Below are 26,600 nucleotides of genomic sequence, written 5' to 3' on the forward strand. Positions count from 1 at the left end.
CGGCCCGGCGCCAGCCGCTCCCCGCCGCTGTACACCGGCGTCATGCAGCGCATGGCCTGCGCCGCGAACGCCGGCCGACCTGAGGCAGACGGCGCTGCCGGTCAGGGCCGGGTCGCACCAACGGCTGGGCAGGGCGACTAGTATTCACATGTGGCGGCCGACACGGACGCCGACGTTATCATCGTCATGTGGCAGATATAAGTAACAGCTGGTACCTACACTTTTAATTTTTAGGAACGAAAACCTAAAATGCTGCAGTACAGATTGCGTGCATTTTCCACTACAGAGCACATGTACCTGAGACAGGTCATCGGATGCTAATCAAGCCGCGGCCAATGGTCAGCATACCGAGACAGCGGGGGCATGTTCTGACCCGAAAGACCATCAGGAAGCCCATCGCCCAGATAAGGGCGAGTCGTCTATCTAAGCGCTCGGCCTCATGCATTGCAAATTGGTCCGAGACCCGCCCCGATGGAGCGTTTAGGGTGAGAGTACTCCACAAACGACCATTTCCGCCCACAGATGGCTTCATAACCGTCGCACGGGTAAAGCGTCTAGGCCAGACCGGCTCATTCAGGACGCTTCACACCGGCTGATGAATGCTGCGTCCGAGCCTTTCACAGCCTGCATGCAACGCAATCATGAAGGGTCGACGATACCATAGGCATTGTCAGCCGAGTACTGCAGGACCGATGCGTGACCGATACGAACCGCGGCGCCATGAGTTGAGACGGCGATGCAGAGACGTCACATCCCGTCGTCCCGTCGACGTCACATCCCATCGTCCCATCGACGTCATATCCCATTCCTGATGACTAACGAGTGGGCCTCCCAGTTCTCCCGTGCCTCAGGTCCCGCAGACGAGTGAAGGGAGACGCGCCAACGACTAGTTGCGGGACAGACATCCGGCCGCGATCCGTCACTGCCTGACGCGTCACCCACCGTTCCTCGTGAGGTTCAGGCTGGCCGGCCGTCACTGCCCGACGCGTCACCCACCGTTCCTCGTGAGGTTGAGGCTGGCCGGCCGTCACTGCCCGACGCGTCACCCACCGTTCCTCGTGAGGTTGAGGCTGGCCGGCCGTCACCGCCTGACGCGTCACCCACCGTTCCTCGTGAGGTTGAGGCTGGCAGGCCGTCACTGCCCGACGCGTCACCCACCGTTCCTCGTGAGGTTGAGGCTGGCCGGCCCGTCCGCCATGGTGCCCTGTAGGTTGGGCTGCGAGGCGTATAGCGGCACCCCTCCGGCCCCGTACAGCGGCTCCGGCTGCGGGGCAGGCGGAACGTCAGCCGACAGCGGGAGGCGGGTGTGACGGCCGGCTGGGACCCGGGCCGCGGCTGGCAGCGCCACGCACCGACACATGGGTACGACAGCTGTAGCGGGTAGGGAATAGATTAGGTGTGGTTAGATATTCGTCCGTTTATCACTGAGTGGGTGCCCGTTCACACTGAACAACTTTTTGCTGGCCACCATCCATTCAAGACGTGTTGTTAATATTACTCAAATGATTGCGCCTTAACAACAGACATTTGCAAGCCGGTGATTTCTTTCCGTGATGCCGTGCAACTGTACAACAAAAACCATAGAGCATATTGCCAGCAATAAACACAATTACGATATACGCGTGATGCACAATGGCCAGTGCGCAGGTAAAGTGTAGTGGAAAAACGTCATGAAGGCCACATAACCACTTCAGCAAATCTGCACACGTTTGTCCACCATGTAGATGGCGAGTGATATGCAGACGCCGCCACATTACCGTCATATTGGCATGCCATTCATCGCCTCTTCAGTGTTGTGAATAGCCATGATGCAGTTAGTCATATTTTGAAGTTGATTATGCTGGGTCCGTATCTCAAACAATGTGGTTTACCTGATAAACTCTTTGACCCATTGCGTGCACTTAAATTGTTCGAATTAACGCGCACGCCGACGCAAACCAGCCGCGCCAGCCGCGACGCCTCGGGCTCCTGCTGACAGCCGCACGCTCTCCCGGTGGAAGCCGCAAGCTCTCCTGGTGGAAGCTGCAAGCTCTCCTGGTGGCAGCAGGCCGTCCATGCCGCTCCTGTGAGCGCTCCGCGGTTCCAGCTCGGCAACGTCCCGCGGCCTCGACCGGCCGTCAGCCCCGGTGTGTGCCCGTGCGTGCGGTGGTGCTCACAGCGGGCCGTACATGCAGTACTAACTTGTCCGCGGATGTTCGGTTCTCGGTCGCGCGGCGGCCGGCGGTGCCGCGTCCGCGGCCGGGGCGCGCCGCGGCCGGGGCGCGAGCGAGGCCGAACGGTCATCGCTCCGCTCCATAGCGCCGCATTCACTCCGCTGTCGAGCGAGAGCGGCTGGCGACACGCGGCGCCCGCCGCGCTTCTAGGTCTAGTGTTAGCGGAGGGGAACCAGCCGCCCGGGTCGCGCCGGCTACTAACTTTTTCGCCGCTCCTGGACAGCGTCTTCTTGCTGGCCCGGAGGCGGGCGGGCAGCCACCAGGGGCCGGCCTTGGGCGAGGCCACCCGCTGCTGGGGAGGCAGGGAGAGGGTGCGGGAGAAGGCGCCGCCGCCCGATCCGTGTCGAGAGCGCGGCGCCGCCACCACTGGGGTCAGGATGTAGTCTAGGGAGGAGTGAACGGCACCCGCGCGGCTGCGCGCCAGCGAGAGGTGCACGGCCCCGGGCGGGTGGCGTGGCATAGAGGAGTGCACGGTGCCGGAGCGGTTCAGCGCTGGGTGGGAGGCGTACATGGGGACCTGCGAACGTCAGAGGTCCGTCGTTAGGCAGTGTCCGTCGGTCGCGTCCACAGGCGCCGCTGAAGCGGTGAGGTAAGCTGGTGAGTGGCTATAGACAGCGGTGAGATAGGTACTGAAGGTCTACGAAGTGTTAATAGGCGTCAGAAAGAAGCGATACACACAGAAGAGCAGTCCAGGTGTTAGAGCGACACGAGCTACAACACATAGCAGCCGTTTTCACACCGAGAGTAAAGTCAATTGGACTTGGCGATCTGGTGTTTGATGAACCCTGTGGTCGGATGGCAGTCAAAGTCATAAAGGTGCAGGCAAAAGATCCCAATGCGCGCAACCTTCAACAATATTTTGAAAAAACTTGCTGGGCCACGTAGTTTGCTAGTTGTTGGTCGGGAAGAGGACTTTTATTTGTTGTGCTCTCCTCTCAGTATTAGATGAGTTGCGAAAGCCATGGCAAAGCAATTTCGCAGTCCACAGCAAAAGCAAACTAGAATGCATTCGTCTTGGTTCCACCGAAAAGAGTATGAGGTACAGAAAACCATAAGCCTCAGTCCTTTTGTAAGACATCTTGGCCATTGTTTCTGCCTGGTTTGAGGAGCTGTGGTGTGAAAACGACTGCGGTAAAGCACAAGACGGCGCGGCCGCCACAAACTCAAGCTACACATGGTGGTCAGGTGCAGAAGTGAGTCGTGAATCTGTGGTCAGTCCAGTCTAGTCTAGTGCAGTCCAGTCGTGTCTACAGCTCCCGCCACGCTGCCCCGCCGCGTCTCGCCTGCCTCTGTCACCTCTGCGGAGCAGCTGCCAACAACGGACCGTCGGCGGTGCCGCCTGCCAATAACGGCCATCGGAGGCCGCACTTGACGGCGCCACTCACCGCGTACAGATTCTGGTGGCCCATCGCCTCAGCCATCTGCGCCCAGCGCATGCGCTCCTCCATCGAGAGGGCAAAGTTGGCGTGCGCCGCGGCCGCCGCCGACGGCTTCATGAAGGAGTAGCCGCTGGCGGCGCCCAGCGTGCCCATCTCGACCTTGTTGTGGCCCTGGCCGCGGTGCCAGCGTTTGCTGCCGGAGACGAGACAGGTCAGCAGGGTGTCGTTGAGATGTACTAGTGGAGTTTGGTCCATGTGAGCTAGCTGTGTCTCAATGAATGACTAGATGGCAAGTGCAGACAATAACGGTCTCCATGGCACTACAGCACGGACCGTATCGCCATGAGACCAGCCTGACCATGCAAACAGACCGTCTGGGTTCTTTCTATACGATGATGACGTAAGTTCTCATCCCACGACGTTCAGGGAAGTGACTTGTCGCCATTTGTCCCGATCGCGGGGTTAGTTCGAACCGACCCGGCGGTGACGGGGCCTCCCCGTGGCCGGCGCCAGAGCCTGGACTCCGCCGGCCGCCGGACGGTTACCTCCATTTGCAGAGGCAGATGAAGGTGGCCACGATAACGAGGGCGGCTGCGGCTGTGGCGCCCAGCGCCGCGCCCAGCACCTCGCCGTCCACGTCACAACGCGCGCCGTAGTACGAGCCGCGACATCTGTCGAGGAAAATGGTAACTACTACGGCCGCCAAGGCTGTCCGCCAGCACGTTTCGGTGGACGCTCCGACGTGCAGGATTTCTTGAAAACCGGAAATGGTGCAGCCGATGGGTGAATGGTGCACCCGAAGGATGAATGGTGCGGCCGATGGATGAATGGGAAAATCGACGAGCGGCCGCCGCAGTCAGTCGGACGTGTGCCCCCAATTCAACACGCTTGGTTCACTGGTAACTGAGCTTCGGGCAACTACGCCCCTCTGTTTTTGCCCTCGGCAGGGAAAGAGAGTGCAAGGATTGCACGGCCAAAATCATACGCTGAAGTGGCAGCTCATCAACAGCAGCATATGTTCTTCCGACTACATCACTACTGATGTCGTAAAGTGGGGGAGGGAGGGGGGCAGATAGCACGCGACTAAGCTAGTCCAACTGCCCTGTACACCCGCGCCAGCCTCTGCGCTTCAACATAGCAGCCGATGGGCAGCCAACGGGGCTCCAAAGCCGTGACACAACACAGCACAACACAGCGCAACACAGCGCGGCGAGACTGGACTTGGCGTCACTCACAGGCAGGTCTTCTCCCCGTCGTAGATCTGGCAGGTGCCGCGGTCGCTGCAGTAGTCGTCAGTGCACGAGTCGCAGTACCGGCCGGCCCTCTGCACGTCGCTGCGGTACCTGCCGCCCGACATCAGTCACACGGCGTCATGCCAGGCCCGTGTACCAGACGCGGATACTGTGAATTGGGCATCACTGAGAATCTTTGTGTCAAAATATGTTTTAGTTCAGTTTGAATCGATGAGCGGTCTCGGTTTAACAACAATATACGCCAACAGCACGACACAGGTGCTACGCTTATCAACCACTGCTATAATCGAAACAGCGCGTACGAGACTGCATCGCAACATTTCTTTTGAGCGCATGTGAGACCATCTCAGAGCGTTTTAGCGTGCAAAACCTTCCCCTCTCTGCCGGCACTGCGTGCATTCGTCATTCTCTGCTATTCTGGCGTGTGCCTTCACTCGTCTGTCGGCTGATGTCGTCAGCGGCGCGCTGGCACGGCCCGCTGACCTGGCTGTCTGCCGGGCCCCTGGCGGCGTCACGCCACGCGACATGCCTGTGGCCGCACGTGCCACCCGTCGCCGTTTGCGACACGGCCGCCGTCACGGCTGAGTCAGCGCCAGCGGGGCGCGGCGCCATCAGGAATCATTCATTCTCGGCGCACGACCCGTAAATGCCATCGTTCCTCAATGGCACTGTGGTCTCCATTGGCACTGCGGTCTCCAATGGCACTGCGCTCCCCAATGGGACTGCGGTCTCCAATGGCACTGCGGTCTCCATTGGCACTGGGGTCGCTAATGGCACTGCGGTCTCCAATGGCACTGCGGTCTGCAATGGCACTGCGGTCCCCAATGGGACTGCGGTCTCCAATGGCACTGCGGTCTCCATTGGCACTGGGTCGCTAATGGCACTGCGGTCTCCAATGGCACTGCGGTCCCCAATGGGACTGCGGTCTCCAATGGCACTGCGGTCTCCATTGGCACTGCGGTCTCTAATGGCACTGCGGTCTCCAATGGCACTGCGGTCTCCATTGGCACTGCGGTCTCTAATGGCACTGCGGTCTCCAATGGCACTGCGGTCTCCAGTGGCACTGCGGTCTCAAATGGCACTGTGATCTCCAATGGCATTGCGGTCTCCAATGGCACTGCGGTCTCCAATGGCACTGCGGTCTCCAACGCCAGTGGGCGTGGAACGCACTCATGCTGGCGATTTATCATCGGGCATCTCTTCGTTTTGGAAAGTCACATTCCCGCACAAATGTATCGGCCAATCACAGAATGTAATCCCAGACCGGTACTTGACAAGCCAGATGACCAGCACAAACTCGAGGCTGCTCCCATTCCGCGTTCTCCTTCTTTGGGCACAAGATTAGGAAGACTTGGCTCACTGGATAACGATGACTCCCTGGACCAATTACGGCTTAAGTCACATAAACATTCTGTGGATACTTGGAGTTGCCCACGTCGCCCGCTTGAGGGTGGCGGGGGTAGCGTCCAGAAAACACTGCCCGTGCTGACGCGAGAGATTCCAGGACACCCAGCCTTGCTCCCGGCCGGCCGCTGCCGGGGCGTTCCAGCCCGGCCTCCAAGTGCGCGCTACCCTCACCTATCGTCGTATCCGGGCTGACAGCGACAGAGGAAGCTGCCGAACACGTTGCTACACTCGGCGTGCTCGTCGCAGTCGTGCTGGTCAGGATCGCTGCACTCGTTCAGGTCTGTGGATTAAGGGGACGCCGAGTTCACACGCTGGTGATCAGAGCAGAGTTGCGTCTGGATTGCATAGGTGCAATTTTGGTTTATTTCCTTGTATGCTAACCATGCCAACGAAAATAGTAAAACAAACTGTGGATAACTTTGAGACAAAATGCTGTGGCGACGAGGTAGCAACGGAGTGAAAACAGATCAGAGATCCACCGGCACCTTCTAAAACCATTCCGTAGTTGACTCCTCACAGATCGCATAATTAAGCAAAGTAAAGACCCCAGACCCCGAACTCCTATCAAACAGCTGCATCCTTCACTACCGGCAAACCCCTGCCAAACGGTCCCCCCCCCCCCTGCCCTCACCTTGTACGCCGGGCACTGGGTTGAGCGGGCCCTCGACAAAGAGAGTCGAGTCGCCGATGTTGTTGTCGCTGGCCTTGATGGCACGCACCATCTGACGCTGCAGTTCGTCTTTGACCTGGCGCCGCCGCGTCTGCGCCGTGTCCAGCAGGCTGACCGTCGTGTTCAGTACCACGCCGCCGGACAGCGGGTAGAACGCGCTTACCCGGTTCCCCATGTAGATGTCGCGCATGGTGGTGCCGGACATGGCCGAGCCAATCTGCGTGCGGGGAAGGGAGACGCCACGTCATGTCACGCGACGCCAAGCTGTTGAAAGACATGCCATGCGCTGGCCGCCCTCATGTGTTAGGGAGAACTAGGTTTTATTGCGACATGGGCTTGGGCACCCGTGCTGAAGGCTCGAGGTTTCCTCATATTGGTGTTTTGGTGGGGAGTCGAAAGGAGATTTTCTCAGAGTTCGTAGTCGGCGGGGCTGAGCTGGCAGCCTCTGTCACAGCCTGAAGTTGGCATGTCAGATCAGGTCAGGTCAGGTCATGGGGTATACGCAGGTACTTCAGTGCATCAGCCATAAGCCTCTGTACGCACGGCGTGCTGAGCGTCCCAGGCCAGCTGCTGGAAGACCTCGGAGTCCGGGTCGGCCAGCGACGAGTCCCAGGAGAGGCGCTGGTCTCCGACGCCGTCCACCTTCACCGACATCACCACCGACACCACACCTGCCGGTGACAGGGGCGCCGGCGTCATCACACAGTGCGATACCAACACAACAGTACAGCGCAACACTGGAATACGCTTAGTCGCCAGTGCGTCAATCTCGCCATGCGACGTTTTGATGCCATCAAATTTGTACAGAAATGATAATACTTACATCCGTCATGGACCCTCCAACGTCACAAACAATCGCACCAGCTTGAAAGTCGGTTTCGTCTTGTAACAGACCCGCCACTCCACCCACCGGTCGTCCCGAGCACCACCTCAGCGCACATAATAACCTGGAAGTCGCCAACTCCACAAAGCGAGAAGGCAGCCGAATGGACAACACGGACGCCGTGTAAGCCCCTTCCCACCACTGTCACCCAGCCCAAACTCGTCGCTGCTTTCGACGGTAGGTGGAGGAGCTGGCTGTCTGACGGCCTCCGTGGGCGTGTGCCCTCGTGGGCGGGCGGCCTCAGCCGGGCGGGGCACTCACGTTTGCAGGCCGTGCGAGGCCGCAGCCGGTTGTAGCCGGGCCGGCAGAGGCACGACGAGACGCCGTCCTCCGTCCGGCACCGCTCGTTGTACTCGCGCTTGCACGTGCTGTCGTCGCCCACGATACACGTGTCGATCCTGAGGAGGAGTACGTGGCACGTTTTGAAGGAAAGAAAGTTCGAAACGCCAGTGACGTGATGATAAGAGTGAGTCATGTAACATAAGCTAGGTCAACGTCGTACTGACACAAATGAAATGAATGTATTTATCATAGCACCCAGTCGGCTAAAGACATATGATGAGCTGGTAGGCGCAGTGTTTTGATTACATGATCACCTGTTCGCCTATCCTCTAAACGGAGCTAAGCCACGTCCTCATCTCTGCATATTAACATTTACGTCAATTTATCACGCATCCCCTCTCAACTCATAGTCATATTTTCCCACGCTCCAAAAATCATGGAGCAGCACGATAGGTGCAATAACAGCCACTAGAATGTGTAAATATTCCGTTCATGCAAATGCGCATCCAATGCTGAATCGACAAGACCCTCTGGCCGGTAGTGTTGAGGCCCACTCCGGCAATGTTTCGCCGGTCTCTCACCGGATGGGCGGCGGTGACGGCCTGCGGCGCTGGCCGGCGTACATCGACGCCGCCTGCTGAGGCCGCTGAGGCCGCTGGGGTCGCTGGGGTCGCTGGGGCCGCTGAGGTCGCTGGGGCCGCTGGGGCCGCTGGGGCCGCTGGCGGCTGGGCGGCGGGGTGGGTTGGGCGGGCCGCCGCGTCGGGCGTGAGGGTCGGCTGGACGGCGCCTGACCCACTGGGCCGAGACCTGCACCCACCGTCTGCCGGGCACACGGACACGTCAGCGCTTAGTGACCGTGAACGATCCCGTAATGAAGCCTTGCTCGATAGAAAGCGGCTAAGTACGAGCCACAGCAAGCAAAAAACATAGCCGAATCTTGCGGGCGGGGTTAGGAATTACGAGTAGACATAGTTTACGAGGCGGATTGGGCGTCCATATCATAAGCCAATAAGTCTGTTTATATAAGCCTGTTTTCTAAGCTAACATGCATCCGTGCAGGCAGAACGGAATGCATCTTTTAAATAAAGTACTTCAAAATAATGAGACCTCTCGTCATGCACGGTGATTTGAACATTCCTGACCTTTCGGAGCGTCACGGTGCCGAAGTAAACGCAGTGGTACATAACAGGGGCACGGAATATCTTCATCGGTCGACATGGCCTGGACATTCCAGAGCATGCTTTCGCAACACGCAGCGAGTCATGCGGCGAGTCTGACCTGGTAGGCCCCGCCTGCCTTGGTGGCGTCGGTGGGCGCCAGGTCAAAGTAGGTGCGCCGACCGTCGATGGAGACCACGTTGTTGACGGCGTCTGGCTCGGTAATGATGTCTCCTGGCCTGCGCAGCTGGTTGATATCCACTGCGCGTGGAAGGTGTGCACCTCGTGAGCTTTAGAAAGAGGCTTCCTAAACTAAAGTGGATACCGTCTGTACTACATTATGCAAGGCAAGCCAACTTCTGAAGAGATGCATGGTTTCGTGAGGTGCGTAGCACATATTTACGTGCGATTGCCGAGACTTAGCCAACCAAGATCCCTTCAGTGCGAACCAGATGACATTTACAGCCTACATTTACAGATAGACGGACCAGTCTCTGTGTTTACCAATCCCTTGCAAACTGTCAACAAGACCAAACACTTTATCCGCTGAGCATTTGGACCGAGTCTATGTAAGCCTGGTGATGATCAGCCGCCAGTACCTGGGAAGACGTAGGGCTGTCCGGAGGGCGTCTGCGGCGGGGGCGGTCGGCGGCCGCCGCCGAACCCTTGGGCCGCCGACACGGTGATGTCAAACACTTCGCCAACCCGCTGCGCCTGGATGACCTGGGGTCTGCCGGGCGGCCGGTGCGGCGGCGGCCGGGGCCGCGTGGCGTCCACCACCGACCCCGGCCGACCGGAGAACACCGACAGCGGCCGAACGGAGGGCCGCAGCGGCGGCGTGGCGGCCGGTGCCGGCGGCGGACCGCCCAGTCCGGCGGCCGGGCTCTCGGACGACGAGAGCGGCTCATGCGGCGTGCTTGGGATCTCCACCCACTGCTGGACCTCTCGCGTGGGCGGCGGCGGCGGCGGGTCGGCGGTGGAGGGGCCCACGGGTTTGGTCGGGGGCTCGGAGGTCGTGGTCTCTCGCGCCTCTGTCGTGGTCTCCGAGCGGGGCGCGTCCGTCGTCGTCGGCTGCGACGGCCGGTCGGTCACCGACGACTCGGCCGTCTCCGTCGTCGTCTCCTCATTCAATGTTGTGGCGGTCACCACGTCACTCTCCCCGCTCTCATCTCCACTCGTCCCGCTCTCCGTCGAAGCTTCCGTCGCCGACGTCGTCTCCGTCGTTGTGACTTGCGGCGGCAGTGGCGGCGGCGGCGGCGGCGGCGGCGAACTCGGCGCAGGCGCCGCCGTGGCCACCGTCTCGGCGCTGGCCGTGACCGTCGGTGCGACCGTCGCTGTCGCCTGCGGCCGCTCGCTAGCTGGCAGCTGGTCCACGTCGGTGACGACGGTCTGCCGAATGGGCGGCGCCGGCGTGGTGGGCGTGGCCTCGCCTCGCAGCGGCACCAGCTGCTCGGGCAGCGGAACGCCGTTGGCGTACGGCGCGATGGGCGGCCGCTGCTGCGGCTGGGGCCGCGGGCGGGGCTGCGGCCGCAGCGGCGGCGGCAGGTGGCTCGGGTACGGCCGCACCGCCGGCCGGTTCTTTACAGCCACAAACTGCGGCGGACCGCGGTTGTTGATGCGCGTGGGCGCCACAGGTCGGTTGCCGGGCGGTCGCGGTCGCGGCCGCTGCCTGTTCGGGCCTCGGTTGGGCGCGCGGTCGGCCGGCGGACCCACCAGCCGCACGTTGTCGCCCAGCAAGCTGATGATGCTGTTGAGCACGCTGTTGACGTCCGGCTTGCCGGCGCGGCCATCGCGCCGCTCACCGGCCGCGTCCTGCGACGAGAAGCTGGCGCGCGGCTCCCAGGGCGATGGGCTCTGGCGGCCGCCAGGCGGCGGCGCGATGACGGTTGCCTCGCGCGTCTGGCGGGGCGAGGTCTCGGAAGGCTGGTTCTCGGTGGGCGTCACCGACCGCTGCACCCGCGCCGAGGGTATCACCAGCGAGACGGGCACGAGCGGCAGCAGCCGGCCGGACGTCACCTGGACCGGCTCGGACGCGTCGGCCGCGGCCGCGGTCGCGAGCGCCAGTGACTCCGCGTGGAGTCCCTCCGCAGACCTGACCTCTGCCGACCTGACCTCTGCGCGCCTGACCTCTGCCGACGCCCGCGGTGCCAGACCTTCGGCGGTCTCACCGCCCCACATCACAGCCAATTCAGCTGACGGCGGTGCCACGCCCCTGGTGCCGCCACTATTCACCGCGAGCACCGCTGTCGTCGCACCGCTCTCCGCTGCGTCCGCACTGTTGGCTCTGACGGCTGATCGTCTGTGCACTCCACCGCCACTGGAGGAGCCTCGCCGCTCGATGTGATCGGACGAGACGCTCGGACTTGGGGGTGACCTGTCCGGAGCATGGAGCGCAGTCGTGGCCCCGGAGCTCAGGGCCAGTTCAGTCGCCTCCAAGGCACCTGAAACGGAAACATTAATCCTTGTCACGCTTGAAGCTAACCGGTGTTTACCATCAATAAGGAGACTTCCATTCACAAGATGGTCTCACACGGATTTATGATTTATGCGCAATAAACCTGGATCGTGATTACAAGCCATGGCGCTGTTCCGAACCCAGTGTGGCACATGTTTTCAGCTGCGCGTCGCGTTCATCCCCTTGCTTTTTTCTAGGATGACACACTTGGTCACGCTTATGGTTTCTGTCATACAAACACATTCGAGGCCGACCGCGAGCCCTCAACAAAAGGAGCAGGTCAGCTTGTGGTTACGTGTAGACCAGTGCTCCAGAGCTCACAATGCCCCAGCCTTTGTACGGTGTGAACCCAGCCACATGTCATGCGGCGTTCTGTGTGCCAGCCACTTCCACCCGTCGGCGACCTTTTGAAAGAGCCCCGGCAGTCGGAACGGTGATGTGTTTTTGTTCGGCTATCGAGGTCGCTGGCGACGTTAACGCACAATAGCACACAACTGCTGCTGCACGCGTCCGCCGGCCTGCGGCGCCGGCACGCCTCCCATTCTCGGCACGTCCGCTGCTGTTCCGGGGGCGCCGGAACGCCCGCCGGCGCAGGCCCAGGGCCCGTGCCCAGTCGCGCCGGCAGCGCAGCATGAGCGACAGGCACTGGCCGTGAGCCGGCCGTCCCGACGGCGGCCAGGACAGGGCGGCGCGCGGGCGGCGCTCTGTGCGTGAGGCGGCTGCTGCCGCCGCCGCCGCCGCTGCAGTACTAATGACAGGCCCCGTTAGTGGCTGTGACCAGCTGACGCCGGCCGGCGGTCGGGCGTGGCTGAGAGGGCCGGACGGGAGGCGGCGAGGCGACCACCGCACTGGGCGCGCACTGACCGCCGCGCTGGGCGCGCACCGACCACCGCGCTGGGGGCGCGCCAAACACCGCACTGGGCGTCACAAGCGATGGAGAGGCGGCACCAGACCATAATCGCAACATCTTGACGACTGACGACTGATGGCTGACGACTGACGACTGACGGCCACGACTGATCCTGAGTCTAGCCGGGCGGCAGGAGCGAAGGCTGCTCCGTCGCTCGTCAAGAGACCGGACGCAGCCATCGTAGCACGTTGGCGAGCCTACACGGACACTGTGTGAAGTATCGAAGCTCTGCGGACCATGCGCGTCAACCCGGGCAGTTTCAGAGCGAGACGTGTGGACATAATGATTCTGTTTTTGTTGATCAACTTAAGCGCTCGGCTTATGTTAAATGTCATCTCGTGGTATCCCATGACTGAGTTCTTGCTGTAGCAACAAACGAGGTTTGTGATTTCATTCCATTGTAAATGCTGACATTGTGGTGGATTCCTGATCGGAGTCTGTCGCCAACCACATGCCTCAACTGGATCGATCGCCCGAGAATGATGGATAGCAATAGCATGTAGGTGATTCGCATGCATATTTCTCTCTAACAAATATCATAACAAGCTAAGTACCACTCTGATATGCTCTCTCTTCACCATCCGCTATGACTGCCTGAGCTCCACATTTCCGGCATCAATCCAGCGTGATGGAATTCTGCCACTCAGTCATTCGGCGCCTCGACCGCTAAACAAATGGAGCAGGCTCGTGCCACCATTACCCATTCGTTTCAGCGCCGGGTAGTGGGTGGTGGGCAGTGGGCAGCGCCGCTCCATTTTGGGGCGCTGCCGGCCGGCCGCACCCGGCGTTCCATTTAGGCTGGCAGCAGCGGGCCAGCCGGTCCCATTCCCATGTGCCTACCGCGCCGGACCGTCGGAGCTCAGTGACAGGTAACGGACGAGACACGCACCGACCGCGGCTCCCACAGTCGTGCGTCCTCCTCTCCCACTCTCTCTTTTTATTCTCCTCTCTCCCCTTCTCCCTCTCTCTCTCTCTCTCTTCCTCTCTCTCGCTCTGCCTCTGCCCTCTCCTTTTTCTTTAATCTTTCTCTTTCGTTGTCTCTTCATGGCTCTCGCTCTCTCTTTCTCATCTTGTTCCTTTAAAACGCCGCTTCTGAAGCCTTTATTTGGAGCAATTAAGTGTTCACGGCGGCTCTTCCTGTCCCCTGCTCTCTGCGTGCCTGTGCTGATCTCTCCTGTCACCCCTGTCGTTCCGCTATCCGCTCCACCGGGCAGCATTGACGGATTTCCTGTCTGTCTACCGACCTGGCTGTGGGCGGCCGGGGAGAGCCGAAGGATGGTCTGTTTCTGTAGCTGCTCCAGCGGCGGGGCGGAACGCCGTCTGCTCTGCTAGCACCAGCAGAGAAAACACGCGCGGACCGTGGCAAACGGTCACGACGAGTCGCACGGCACACTGCCTGCCACCTGTGATCGTGACAGGGCGATTCCGGCATCGCGCCAGCACCCGCCCGCGCCAGCACCCGCCCGCGCCAGCACCCGCCCGCGGCAGCACCCACCCGCGCCAGCATCCGCCGCGGCAACATCCATCGCGGCAGTATCCGCTGCGGCATCACACTCGGCGCCAGCACATACCGCGGCAGCACCCATCACGACAGCAGCCATCGCGGCAGCACCCGCCGCGACAGCACCCGCCACACTAGCACCCGCCGCGACACCAGCCATTGCAGCAGCACACGCCGCGACGGTAACCATCGCGGCAGCACCCGCTACACTAGCACCCACCGCGCCAGCACCCACCGCGGCAGTATCCGCCGCAGCAGCATCCGCCGATGCTGCACCCACCGCGTCAGCACCCGACTCACCAGCACCCACTGAGTCAAAAACCACAGCACAAAGGAGAAGCAAACGTCATGTAGCGGATCACTTGGTTGGAACGCAGGGTCTGTACTTACCCCGTTTACCCTTGGTGTTTTGGTCACGTCAAGTAAGACGACGATGGGATTTATTCAATGCGTGACTTCACCTGTATCGTTATCACTGTCAATACTATTAATTCGATCAGGACCAAGCACCGTTCATTAGAAACCACGCACCCTCCGCCAAGATAAGCAGCCCCAAGTTTCATTCACCCTTCATCGAACCCCTCCCTTACCCAGGCCCCCTCCACCAGTCCAGTGGCGGAGAGGAGCTACAGCCTCTTCTGGGACCGGGCCCTTAACCGGGACCACTTACACTCAGGCGCGACGAGCCGAGCGCGTCAGCACCACGCCCCAGCTGGCCGGAGTGGAGGCTGGCCAGGCGCGGCGGCCTCTCGACCACGCCGCCCCGACTATGTGGGTCACACGCTGGAGGGACCGCACAAGGCCCCGCCACTCCACACTCTGAGCCAGCTGCGGCGTGGGCGTGGCGGGGGGCAAGTGCACTCACCACTAGCCAGTCTCATAAAGCGAAACTGCGACTTTTACCCTTGGTGTTCTGGTCGCGTCATGTACGCGTATGGACCCGATTTTTTGTGTTTCACATGTTTGTTCTAATCCTCAGCGATACATCATGAACTCGAGCCCAATTGACCTGTTTCTAGCTAAGATGCTTACAAGATGTGATCTAAAAGTTATATAAGTTGTCCTTAGTCTACATCCAAATCACCGTATGTGGTGTATTGACATTGATGGCATCGATAGAATAGTCCAGTGTATAAGGCTTTTGAGTTTCCTCTACAAGCGTCACGCGCGATGTCCGTTCGCCTGCACAAGGCTCACCATGTACAAAGGAAGATATGCTAGACCAAGATGGAACGCTGGATAAGATAGACTCGATTCACTGGAGCGTCATCTCTGATAAATGGTAAGGGCATGATCTTTTTGTTTCGCGGTAGTCCCAAATGACTATTAGGTGTTTGTGAAAGCTGTAATTAAAGCTTGCCTTCCATCAGAGCTTTACGCCTCTGGTCATCGTCGTTGTTTTTTTTTTACCTCTTGCTTTTTCAGACCTCATGCCCGAATGAAGCCGTCTGGCTCATAACAGCCGTTAGACCCCGCCGTGCCTAACCAGACTGGACCACACCAGACCGGACCACACGAAAGCCAGACCGCATTAGACCGGACCACACCAGAGCCGACCACATCAGACCGGACCATACCGGACCCGTGGTCCACGCCGCAGGAACGACTCGGTGAGTCAACATGTAAGACCGCGGTTGTCATTTAACCGCTGATTATGGTTTCTGCTCGACAAATCCGAGGAATGGCAGTGTTAGATTAACGGAAGTTAGATAAGAAATAACTATTCTGGATCGCGCCATTCAGTAATCACGTTTCAAATTTTCCCGAAGCGTCGCATCATTCAGCCACCGGAGAGCAGAAGAGCTGGTGTCATCAGGGAATGCCACAGGCAAGCCAGGCGGGGTGAATAGTCCTGGACGGCAGACCACGCGTCCCTGAGCAGCCCAGCGGTGCGCATGCGCGGAAGTCGCACCAACGCCGTGCCGAGCGTGACCCGCCGGTGACGAAATGTGCGCATTCCTCGGGTGCCAGCGCATGGTCTCTGGTAAAAAAACATTACTCATTTCACAGGCATCTTTGGCCCGTTTACATCCCAGTATAAGGTTTGAGAGCATATGCACGATACCGTAATTGTATGAAAGCGCTTTAATGATCGTGTGATAAAACCGGTTGTTTCCATCATTAATCTGCCCGCCCGAGTCAGCTGCCGGACATTATAACTCGCTTGGCATGAATCCCGGTCTGCGTGGTCTCCTTCCGCCACACAGTTCCTTTCTTCATCACTCACGTCTGGATCAACAGCCGGAACACGGCCGGCGCCGTGGCCAGCGGGGCTCCGGCCGGCACGTCGGCGGCGCGAGCCTCGGTGGGCTCCCCACACCGCCGCCAACTTTCACTGGCGCGCGGCGGCAGCCGGCCGCGCTTCCTGCGACCCGACGGCGGCGGCGGCGGCACTTTCTGGGTCACACAGTGTGACTCAGTAACGGTCCGGGTCGGCGGCCGTCAGCTGACCTCGAGGTTGCCGCCGCACCCCCGCACGCCGGCGCCGGCGGCGCCACCTACGGCACCGCCCGCTCGGCGCCTGCTGAGCGCCGCATCCACCGGGTAAGCCGAGGGGAAACCGAATGCCAAGCGTCGGTGGGTTCAGCAGTGTCGTTGCATGCTGATTGCAAACGGACCATCGTGCCTAGCGCCTACCACTGACGCAGCGTAATGCGACCAGACAGATAATTAGCCTGCATTTGTGGAAACTATTGCATTTACCACTTTGTGTGACTTCCTAGGCTGAGCGTGGGCGTGACCGAAGCAGCAACACCATTATGTAGGCCCATTTCCCACCACAGCTGACGCTTGCATGCCGGTAAACCTCCCACATCTGCGCGTGCCGGCATTTGTCCTGCATTCGGACCAGCACACGGCTCATGACTGATTCATAGGCGGAGTGAAGGCGCTCCCTCCTGTCCGGTGACCGCTCGACCCCGTGTCGGGACCGGTACCGTGCAGACGGCACGGGTTCCGGTCGGGTCGCTGCGGCTGCTGACCGTCGGTTTTGCTCCCCGCCGGTCGCGGGCGGCGCTCGGGCCCCGCGGGAGTGACTGGGGCCCGCGCCAGGAGCGGCTGGATGGCAGCCGTCGGGTCTGGTCCCAACACGCGGCCCTCATGAGACCTTCCTTGGCTGGGAAGAGAACGCCGGGGCTGTCCGAGGGGTCGGCGTCATGTTGACGCCCGCTCGCTGCCGCGTCATCGGAACGGGCTGACCCACTTGCGGCCCCGTCAGTGGCGTCTGACCTGCGGAACGCCTCCTCTCGACTCCTCCCTCGTGACCCGCGGAACGCCTCCCCTCGACTCCTCCCTCGTGACCCGCGGAACGCCTCCTCCCGACTCCTCCCTCGTGACCCGCGGAACGCCTCCTCCCGACTCCTCCCTCGTGACCCGCGGAACGCCTCCTCCCGACTCCTCCCTCGTGACCCCATCACAATCAACATTAGTCAGCTGACGATGTCCTGACCCCGTTCGATAATGCTGCTGATGTCTACACAGTACAGTCATCCTGGGCGATAAGCGATCGGGAGTAAGATTGCTTCTCCTGCCTGCTATCAGCGACCTTGCGGGCAAAATATTGTTTGCGGGAAGGAGAATCCGTACTGGGATAGATTTCTCTTCATCAGAAAAAAGCTAGCACAATGTTCTGCATCAGCTATTTTCATCGCAGATTTCTACGAATGGCTTTTCCCGTCATTTCATTCCCCTTCCACGTCAACGGGCGCCTCGCTGTGACCATAATGCAACTGTAAAATGAAGAACATGAGATGGCATCGTAAGCTCAAAGAAGCTAAGAAAACTATTGCCCCGTGCTCAGCTGCAACGCTCAAGATTGTACTTTAAGGACAAATTGGTTTATGTCAGTACTTTTAATTTGCACTCATTGCTGTACGTCACGACTGAATAAACCGAGAAACGCTGGAACAAAAAATGTTGTGATACGTGTGATGACCATGGCATGCGTAGCAAAAAAATGACGAATAAAATGGGAGCCCTTGTTGGCTGATCTGGGCCTGTGAGGTAGTTCATGGCGGGCACCGGTTTGCTGATTTGGACCAGTGAGGCATGGTGAGCTATTGTTTGCTGACTTGGACCTGTAAGTCCATGGCGAGCAGTCGTTTGCTGATCTCTACCTGTCAGGTGGTCCATGGCGAGCTATCCTCTGCTGATCTGGACCTGTGAGTAAGCCCATAGCGAGTTGCTGTTTGCTGATCTGGACCTGTGAGGAAGTTCACAGCAGCTCTGGGATACTTGGCCAATGAAGCGTACCATGTGCTCGCCCGGTGGACCAATTAGCGTCGGCGCGATTTCCATCTGTTTGGTCACACTCCGTGATTTCGCTGCCTGTCCCGTCTGATGTGACCCGTTCACAGTGGTTTACAGGCCAGGATGAGATGAACGGTGCTACTTCCTGACGGCGGGAAGCATCCTCTCCGTTGGAAACCTCATCCCGTTGCATACCGGGAATGAAGCACGCTAGAGCAGTGAGTGGGCTCGAACAAGGCAGCAGCGGAAGTGTTGACCGCTTTCCAACTGGTGGGTAGAATCCCGATGGTCAATACAATGAAAACATCTTTATCTCTCACTCTTCCAAGACAGCGTGTGGGCGTTGACTCACAGACAGCTTATATTACATCTGCTAAGGACTGTATTTAGATGGAAGAGCAAGCATGCATGCTACCGCAGCGGGGACATGCAGCAGAGACAGAACGCCTGTTTATAAAATCATAACTATGTCTATGTTTCCGTGGTCAAAACGAATTGAGATCAAATAACTAAATAATCCAAATTTTTTTAGACCTATGATCAAATTTTCAAGACACCCATTGTCATAAACTAGGTGTAGGGTTGTCCTATGTCGGATCAAATGACGCATGTTGATCGCAACTATGGAATTGTTGGTTCCCGCCCTGTTACATGGTTTTAAATGCGTCTCTATGACTGAAGCTCATTTACAAGCCATGGTGTGCGTCATAAGTTGCGATGGTTTAATTGCAAGGGCGGATAACCCCAGCCTAAGGTGTTGGCATCCATTTCGCGCCACAACCCAAAGTTTTATAACAAAATCAGTTCTTTACTTTGGCGCCTGCTGCATTTGGTGACTTAAGCTTGTTGATGGATTCACGACAAAATGGTTTTGCAAGCTCATGGCAGGTAGTATTCAATCATCACGCATTCTCTTGTCACAACAAAATGACACCACACACTCAAAAATTAAACGTGGACGTTAGTTCCAGATCCTGTGAGCATATACTCATGACTTTTTAGAGTGCAGCTCGCCCGTCGGTCTTGCCTACGTTGCCGTCGGATTCTCCCGAACTCCTTACAATGTGCACGAAGGCGAGGGAAGTCGCACCTGATGATCGCTTTCCAGTAACACTCACGCTACGATGCATTCAGGCAGGTGAATACATGCGCATAAATCGTAAAAATTCACATTTTGATATCAAAATTTGCTTATTTAGTGAAATCAGAGCGCACGATAAGCACTGCTCGTTGCGTGAGCTCTGACCACACCATCGTGAAATGCCGTGTCAGCCGCGGAGTTTTGTGGTGAGCGTCCAACGTACCGTAAAGTTTGGCATTATCCGACTTACGTTAAGCACGCCCACTGTCACGGATCGCAGGCCATCTTAGTCAGAGGTGACTCCTAATCTTGCAATGCGTCTCTAGCCCACCCTGCCACGGTGGGTCAACACGGAGACAGGCGTGCTAGCCGATAGAGCTGCCGGTGCGGACATTGCATACCAAACACATATCCGCTTTGCATGTCAAAGATTAAAAGGCAATGCATTGGACTTGCCAAGCTTTCACCCCAGAGCCCCTCCGTCTTGCATACCAGCCTTAAACAGTTTAAGATTATTAATATAAACGAGCAGCATACCAGGTAAGCTGAAATTGCAGACTCCTTAGCAGTGCAACGAGCGTTACATGTTACGTCAGCTTAATGTAGGTAACGAACGTCTCACGGAAGCTGTAACGTCATGAAAGCAGGAGGTGCCAGTTTAAGTGCGTTGGTCTCCGAGTTATTGTCCGTGGCTTCTCTTCATCCTATGTGGTTCAGCTTAAATTCGATGGAATCAGGTTGTTTTTGTTTTGCTTTCCGTAGCTTCTCTTCATCCTATGCCGTTCAGCTTAAAGTGGATGGAATCAGTTTCTTTTTGTTTTCCGTAGCTTCTCTTCATCCCATGCGGCTCAGCTTAAAGTCGATGGAATCAGGTTTTTTGTTTTCCTTAGCTTCTCTTCATCCCATGCGGCTCAGCTTAAAGTTGATGGAATCAGGACAATCTGGTTTTCCAGATGCCTGTCTCAACGAAGTGTGTTCGTGCCTCTCTGGTGAGCAGCAGAAGACATATTTGATGTATGCCTAGTTAACATGCATTAAGTGTCATCCGTGTCACTATAGAACCCATCACTTCCGCTCGCGCCCAGGTGCATGATGTGATGCTGTCACCTACACGTCATCAGGCATGTATCGTATGGAATGGCAGCCCTGCGTCGGTCAGATGTGGATAATTGTACAGAAATATGGTTTGGCTGTTCCACAGCCCTTCCGGAAATTCCGACATCGCAGGTGCGCATAGGCATGTTATGATGATTGAGCCATGGCTCAATCGTGCGATGGCTCAGTGATTTGCTGTTGCTCTGAACAAAGGACCTGCCAGATGCAAATAGATGGACCTGTTTATGTCAAAGTTATTACGAACAGTCGCAGCATGTTTGTTAACTATCCGGTGTTCATATGTAAGTGTGTTATATTATTTGCTGTATTGGCCATATATCATAGCTCACAGCTCCATGATCTATTCAGAAATGGAGGCCAAGTCATCTAGCAATGAGTTTATAGTTCATAACACCCAGGTCTTCGACAGGCAACTACCTCCCTGGTCGATGATCGTTGTTTAACACAATACCCTATTTATTTTCCGTAACAAAGTGCTGGCCAAACTCATGCATATTGATAGAGGGACGAGTGTTTTGATTTTAGAGGCCCACGAACTGTATCTGATGAGCCTTGGATTCACTCAACACTTACGGTCAAGACGTCGACCAAACGATTGATGACTAGGTGTTGTAAGCGCTGAAGGGATCATGCTGACCCATTTTTTCTCACCAGAAAAAAGAATTCTAGTGTATTACGGGCGCCGAAACACTACGGGTTACCAGGGGCGTATGCACATAGTGGTCCCGTGGTGTGCCCACCCCCTGCCCCAGCCCCTTTCCTTATTAAATGCATCACTTTTATCGATATGTCTGCCTGAGTAAATATTAATTGGTTCGTGGTGGACATATAAAGACAAGTAAATCGAGAACACGTAATTCTGTTTTACGCCATGAAATGAATGTCGCACTCTGTGGCGCGCTTAACTGGGCTTTCAGCGAAAGCATTTAAGTTGTATCCCCATCCCCGCCCCCATCCACCCCTTACGAAATTCTACGTACGCTGCGGTCGGCCACCGTAGCTTTGCTGCGCCTGTAGCACTGGCTATGTTACCAGGTTATGGTCAGCAGCTGCGATTCCCGATGGAGTACGGCAGCAAGGTAAGGCATTGACCGAGGCCCACGTGAGGTCGGGAGAGGGCCTGGAGGAGTCCCGAGTGACGTCGCTCACTGCGGGGCCGATGACCTTTGATTGAAGCCTCTGGAACTGGGCGGGGTCACCTGGTGTCACCGACACCCGGTGTACGTGTACAGTACGTCGGCGAACACCTGTGGTGACTGGCGTTGGTCGCCGGCGGCTGGTTGCGAGACCGGTTACAGAGGTCAGGAACAGCTTAGTCCTCACTCCAGTCCAGTCCAGTCTACATGCTACGCTACGAAGCTGACAGTAAAGCGAAGATTGCCCCCAAAATGAAGCAGTTACTGCTAAAGGAAAGTGTGACGGTGAACTGAAACGTGAATTAAGCACGGCTAGACTACCGGTTATCTTGAAATTCTCGCCCAAGCAGCGCGACAGCTTTTCGTTGTGTTCAGATGCAGTCTTTCTGGTGCTGGTCGTATGCCACAGGCTGGTAGGTTGAATAAAGGGGTGTTAGTAATGCTTGACCAGCCAGCCATTCCGGACAACATGATGTTAATGGCACCGATGGGACTGTGTTCCATTAAGGTTTTCAGGAAATTCTCAGGTGACATGCAGGAAACTAACTCAAAACAATTCCAGTGAAATTCTTCAGCTAGCGTCAGCCGACATCGGCTGGACATGCCCGGGTCATTGACTCAGTCCTTCCCTCAGCCTACACACAGCACCCCACTGGCTGCTGTTTACTGTTCACGCCGGGCTCCGGTCCCGCCCCCGCGTCCCAGGGGGTCTGCCTCGCTCCCCCGACACTCGCTGCCGGCACGTCCGGCTCGCGCCCCGGCGTGCCTGCCGCCCCAGTAACCCCGCTGCGACACCGGCTCACACAGCGTCAACGGCCCTGCCGTGGCAGCCGTGGCTACAGCGCCGGCGGCGACGGCAGCGCCGGACCCGCGCGCCGGACCCATCGGCTGGCGCCGGCGCCGCACCGCGGCCGCCGCTCGGAATGTGGACCGTGGCCAACGCGCCGGCGGCGGCGTGAGACAAACAAGCGGGCCACGCGCGGCCGCGGCCGGGCCGGGCCTCGATCACGCCCGAGGAGGCGGCGCGAGGCGCTGGCCGAAGATCGGGTGTGGTCAGCTCATCGCGGTCTCGCGTGGCCGCGGCGTCTTACATGCGCGCAGTGTCGGGCCTCTGGTGGGAAGTGTTTCAGCGGAGTTTCTGCTGCCTGCGTGAATTCAATCGATGAAATCGGCGACATCGCTCGCCTCGCCGCCGGCACAATTCCGAGGGGGCGGCGTACTGTGTGACGACCGGCCACCGCAGCGATGCCGGCCCTGCCGCCGTCGCTGCGGCAGTGTCATCCTCGGAACGGCGGCCGCTTTCACGCGGCATTGTGGGGAGGGCGGAGCGCAGAAAGCCAGGAGTTACGTGAGAACCCCGGCCGGCGGCGGCTGCCGCGGTCCGGCACGCGGCGCCGCCGCTGCTGCCGCCGCCGACGGCCGACAGCTGATGGCGCTGTCAGGTATGACATCAGGCCGCGTTCCCGTCACCGACCAGCAGCCGGCCCGGCCGAAAGGCGGCCACCGCCCATGGGCGCGCGCGTCAGCACGGGCGCCAGGACACGCGGTCTGCCAGGCCCGGGGGACATGGCTCTCCACCGGGAGAGACCAGTTCAGGGGTACAAAGGCCGGGGGACAGCAGGGAATGAGCGACTTTCAAATATCAGCAAGTTTGAACATCAAGCCTGTGGTGGCGAGTGGCAATGAGCAAGTCAAAAACATCACCCACTCAAGTATGGACTGGATCACCCACTAAAGCACTGTTTTCGAACCGAAGCGAAGCGTTGAGATGCTCGTCGTTTTTCAATGTTCTGCTGACCTGTGTCTCCGTGGTGTATGCATTACAATAGACGCATTGTCACACAAGTGATGGCACTTCTGCTTGTCGTAAACCATGCATAATGTCGCGGACTGCAATCAACAGATTAAAAGCGTGTCGCAATTAGACACTTAGAAAGCTCTCAGCAAGGTGATCTCCGGAACGTGTGTCCGCTATGGGCCAATAGACACCGGTGCCTCTGAAGACACGGCGCGAAAGCTGCTGCCAGCGGTTCGAAGTGAGGTGGCCGAGTTTGGTCATTGTTTGATATATGAATGTTTGCTCGCAAGCGTTTTCGGGGGTCAGATGAGTCTACCTCAGGTGAAGAGTGAGTGTGGCTGCGTCGTTCCATACTTGCGATATGCCCACGCTGTCTCCAAATTCTGTGCACTTTTATAGTGTTTCGTCATATGTGTGTCCGATGCAATGCAACGCATCAAGATAGCTTTGAAAGGATGCGTGCCATGTGGCATATACGCAACAAGAAGTAAACCAAGAATTTACACTCAAGAGCATGAATTTCGCCGCTAATTACATTTACGGGCGTGCCTAGTCCCGCGGGCTCCAGCGTAGCCGAGAGACATAAATGCGAAGCGGTCACCTGCTATGGTGACTGCAACGCTCCACATAAGGTAGTGAGAACTAAACGCATCACACAAACGTATCAACAGGCTCTGGTGGTGGATACCGCGAACGCGCATCGCCGCTTTAATGCTGAAGCAAGTCTGGGGAGCATTGGCCGCGCCGCCTGAGGTGTTCAACGTTGGCGTCAGGATCGCGGGTGACGACGCATGCAAGAAATGCGGCAGCCAGAGCCGCATCTCGCCGTTCCCTCTCGCTGGCCCGTGATCAGAGGGGAGTTTTTTCGACGGCTGAAAGTGTTTGTGGTGCCGCCTCGTAAACCGCGTGCGAGTGCATGGTGTCCGTGACGAGCTCGTGCTGTAAGAAGTGGCACGTATTTCCGGAGATGGCACTCCTGGATCGTGACTGAAGGTTGTTCGAGGGGTGACGAGAGAGTTGTGTTCCCACACTGGTACCAAGCAACAAACAGCAGTTGTATTTGTCACGTACCCCCCCCCCCCCCCTCTCTTCACCTGTTTTACAGCATCTGGGTCCGAGTGACTGGTGATGTGATTGGCCCAAAACGCGCCCTGATACGTGGCTCGGGAAAGCTGGAAATCCCCCGTGCTTTTGATGTTATGAAGGTTTTGTCACGTCTTTACAGAAAAGCTTTGACGTTCTCTTGTAAGGAAGGGGTTTCCAGTGGAACAAATAATTGAGTAACGTAACTACTAGAGGAGTGAGCTAAAACATATCCGTCCTTGTTTTGAAACTAAGACAAAAAACACGATGCTTGAAATCAACAGCACAGAACAGAACATTCTTAGAAACACTAAGTAACGGAAAATAGATTAGACCAAGAAAAGAAACATTTAGTATGCACGAGCTAATGCTGTATTTGTTTATCAATGCTGATATTTATTGATGAAATCAAAGTTAGCTTCTATCAGTCAGTTTATCTCAAGGAGTTAATAGAATAGATTTAATTCTTAACAGACATGCGTTGGCGGCGGGAACTTCGATCCAATAAAACGCGTAAATGCTGGTCCCAAAGCGGTTGACAACGTTTCGCAATTAACCAATAAAGCGCAGCTGTGCAGTTACCCACGAAAACAGCGATGCAGCAGTGCGACAAATCGCGGATGTGCCAGCTTCTGGGAGTGCTTAGCCTCAGTGGTCTGCAAGACTCAGGTGAGGCGGGACAGGAGCGACTGGTACCACAGCGCCCAGTAAATCCTCCATTGCCAACGGGTAGGCGCCGTTATTGCCGCAGTGTCCCTCAGGTCACTCCGTGTCAGGGGAAGGCACCGCTATTGTCGCAAGTTCCTTCGGTCCGCTCTATCTCATCGCGTAAGCCCGCATATCACCATCACAGGTCACACTGTGCAGGCGCGATCAGCATCGCAGCGTCCTGCAGGTCACACCTCGCAGCGGGAAGTCCGCACGTCCTGCACCGTCCATCAGAGTACGTCACGCGCGAGCGGTCATCTCCACAGCGTCCACGCGCCGCAGTGTACGTTCTGTGGGCGCGTCCAGCCCGCACGCTGCCACAGGTCACGCTGCGCGGCCAGGGCCGACCTTCGTGGCTCCGGTCGCCAATCTGGCGGCGCCGGGCCGTATTGAGGTCAGCGGTCCGGCCCGGCCCGGCCAGGTTTCTCCTCGCCCGGCGACGGACTGAGAGCGGACGGCCCACAATGGCCCCGGCGGCCGTGAGCCGGCTCCCCAATACAGAGCAGCTGCCCGGCCGCCAGCCAGCTGAACTGTTGTGCCCCGTGCTAACGCGCTATTGATTATGCGGGCTTGCACTGGCCGCGATGCGCTGTAGTCTGTGGTCTCTTGCGCGTTACCAGACACGGTTGGGGAAGATGAGAAATACTGGTCTGGTAAAGCTCTCCGAACAAGCATTACCCATGATAAAATACTTAAAACGTAGTAATTTCAATGAAAGTTAGCAAGGTCGCCTTCACACCTGCGCTTTGGCATATTGGCGTGGTCATGTTCATGTTTTGGGCAGAAAACTCAGCATGCAACACAGTCACGACACTTTGCAGTGGTTTTGCTAAACCAGTTAACTTTCTCAGCGCACGCTGCATGGACAAATGTACCCCAAAACCGGAACGGAAGACTGGACCTCACCCGGAAACTCTACGAAGCCGGACCTCTGACCTGCTTTATGCTCAAACGTTGGAGGTTAGCACATCAGCAACTCTGGGGGAGGAAGAGAGCTGTTCCCGTGTGTTTCAGCGCGGCAGAGCGCCGTCCTGCTGGCGAGCACCCGGAGCCATGGCGGTCCCTCTGACAGCGGGACCGGTGGCACGCAGTGCAGCACTCACCGGAAGCCAGCAGCAGCGCGAGACAGAGCAGCAGCGTCTGCGGTGGTCGCCTCCGCCGGCAGCGTCCCGGCCGTCCGCCTTCCATGGCTGTCCCGGGTGTCGGCCCTGCCCGTCCGTCTCTCCACTGCACGGCACTGTCGGCGGCCGTAGCGTCTCGTCGCGCGTCACGAGGCGCCGTGCGCGTCCATGGCCGCCGCGCGCCGCGCACCGCTCCACC

At 57.9% G+C, this 26,600-nt stretch overlaps 1 protein-coding gene across 1 annotated transcript; it reads right to left on the reverse strand.

Annotated features, from left to right (window-relative positions):
* Window positions 1-8: 8 nt before the first annotated feature.
* On the reverse strand, window positions 9-26,600 carry LOC119102801 (uncharacterized; the record flags this gene model as incomplete). The annotated part of the gene is made up of 16 exons (XM_037226254.1): window positions 26,384-26,600; window positions 10,675-11,685; window positions 9,844-9,909; window positions 9,380-9,505; window positions 8,905-8,907; window positions 8,669-8,702; window positions 8,067-8,203; window positions 7,466-7,593; window positions 6,884-7,139; window positions 6,424-6,532; window positions 4,828-4,935; window positions 4,138-4,263; window positions 3,599-3,785; window positions 2,416-2,730; window positions 1,159-1,264; window positions 9-79 (listed from the first exon to the last, which is right to left on the reverse strand). Coding segments are annotated over exons 1-16 (2,868 nt in total), but the record flags the coding sequence as incomplete, so codon positions are not given.

Source organism: Pollicipes pollicipes, unplaced genomic scaffold (genome assembly GCF_011947565.3).
Source record: "Pollicipes pollicipes isolate AB1234 unplaced genomic scaffold, Ppol_2.1 Scaffold_5724;HRSCAF=6776_pilon_pilon_pilon, whole genome shotgun sequence".
Taxonomy (NCBI): Eukaryota; Metazoa; Arthropoda; class Thecostraca; order Pollicipedomorpha; family Pollicipedidae; genus Pollicipes; species Pollicipes pollicipes.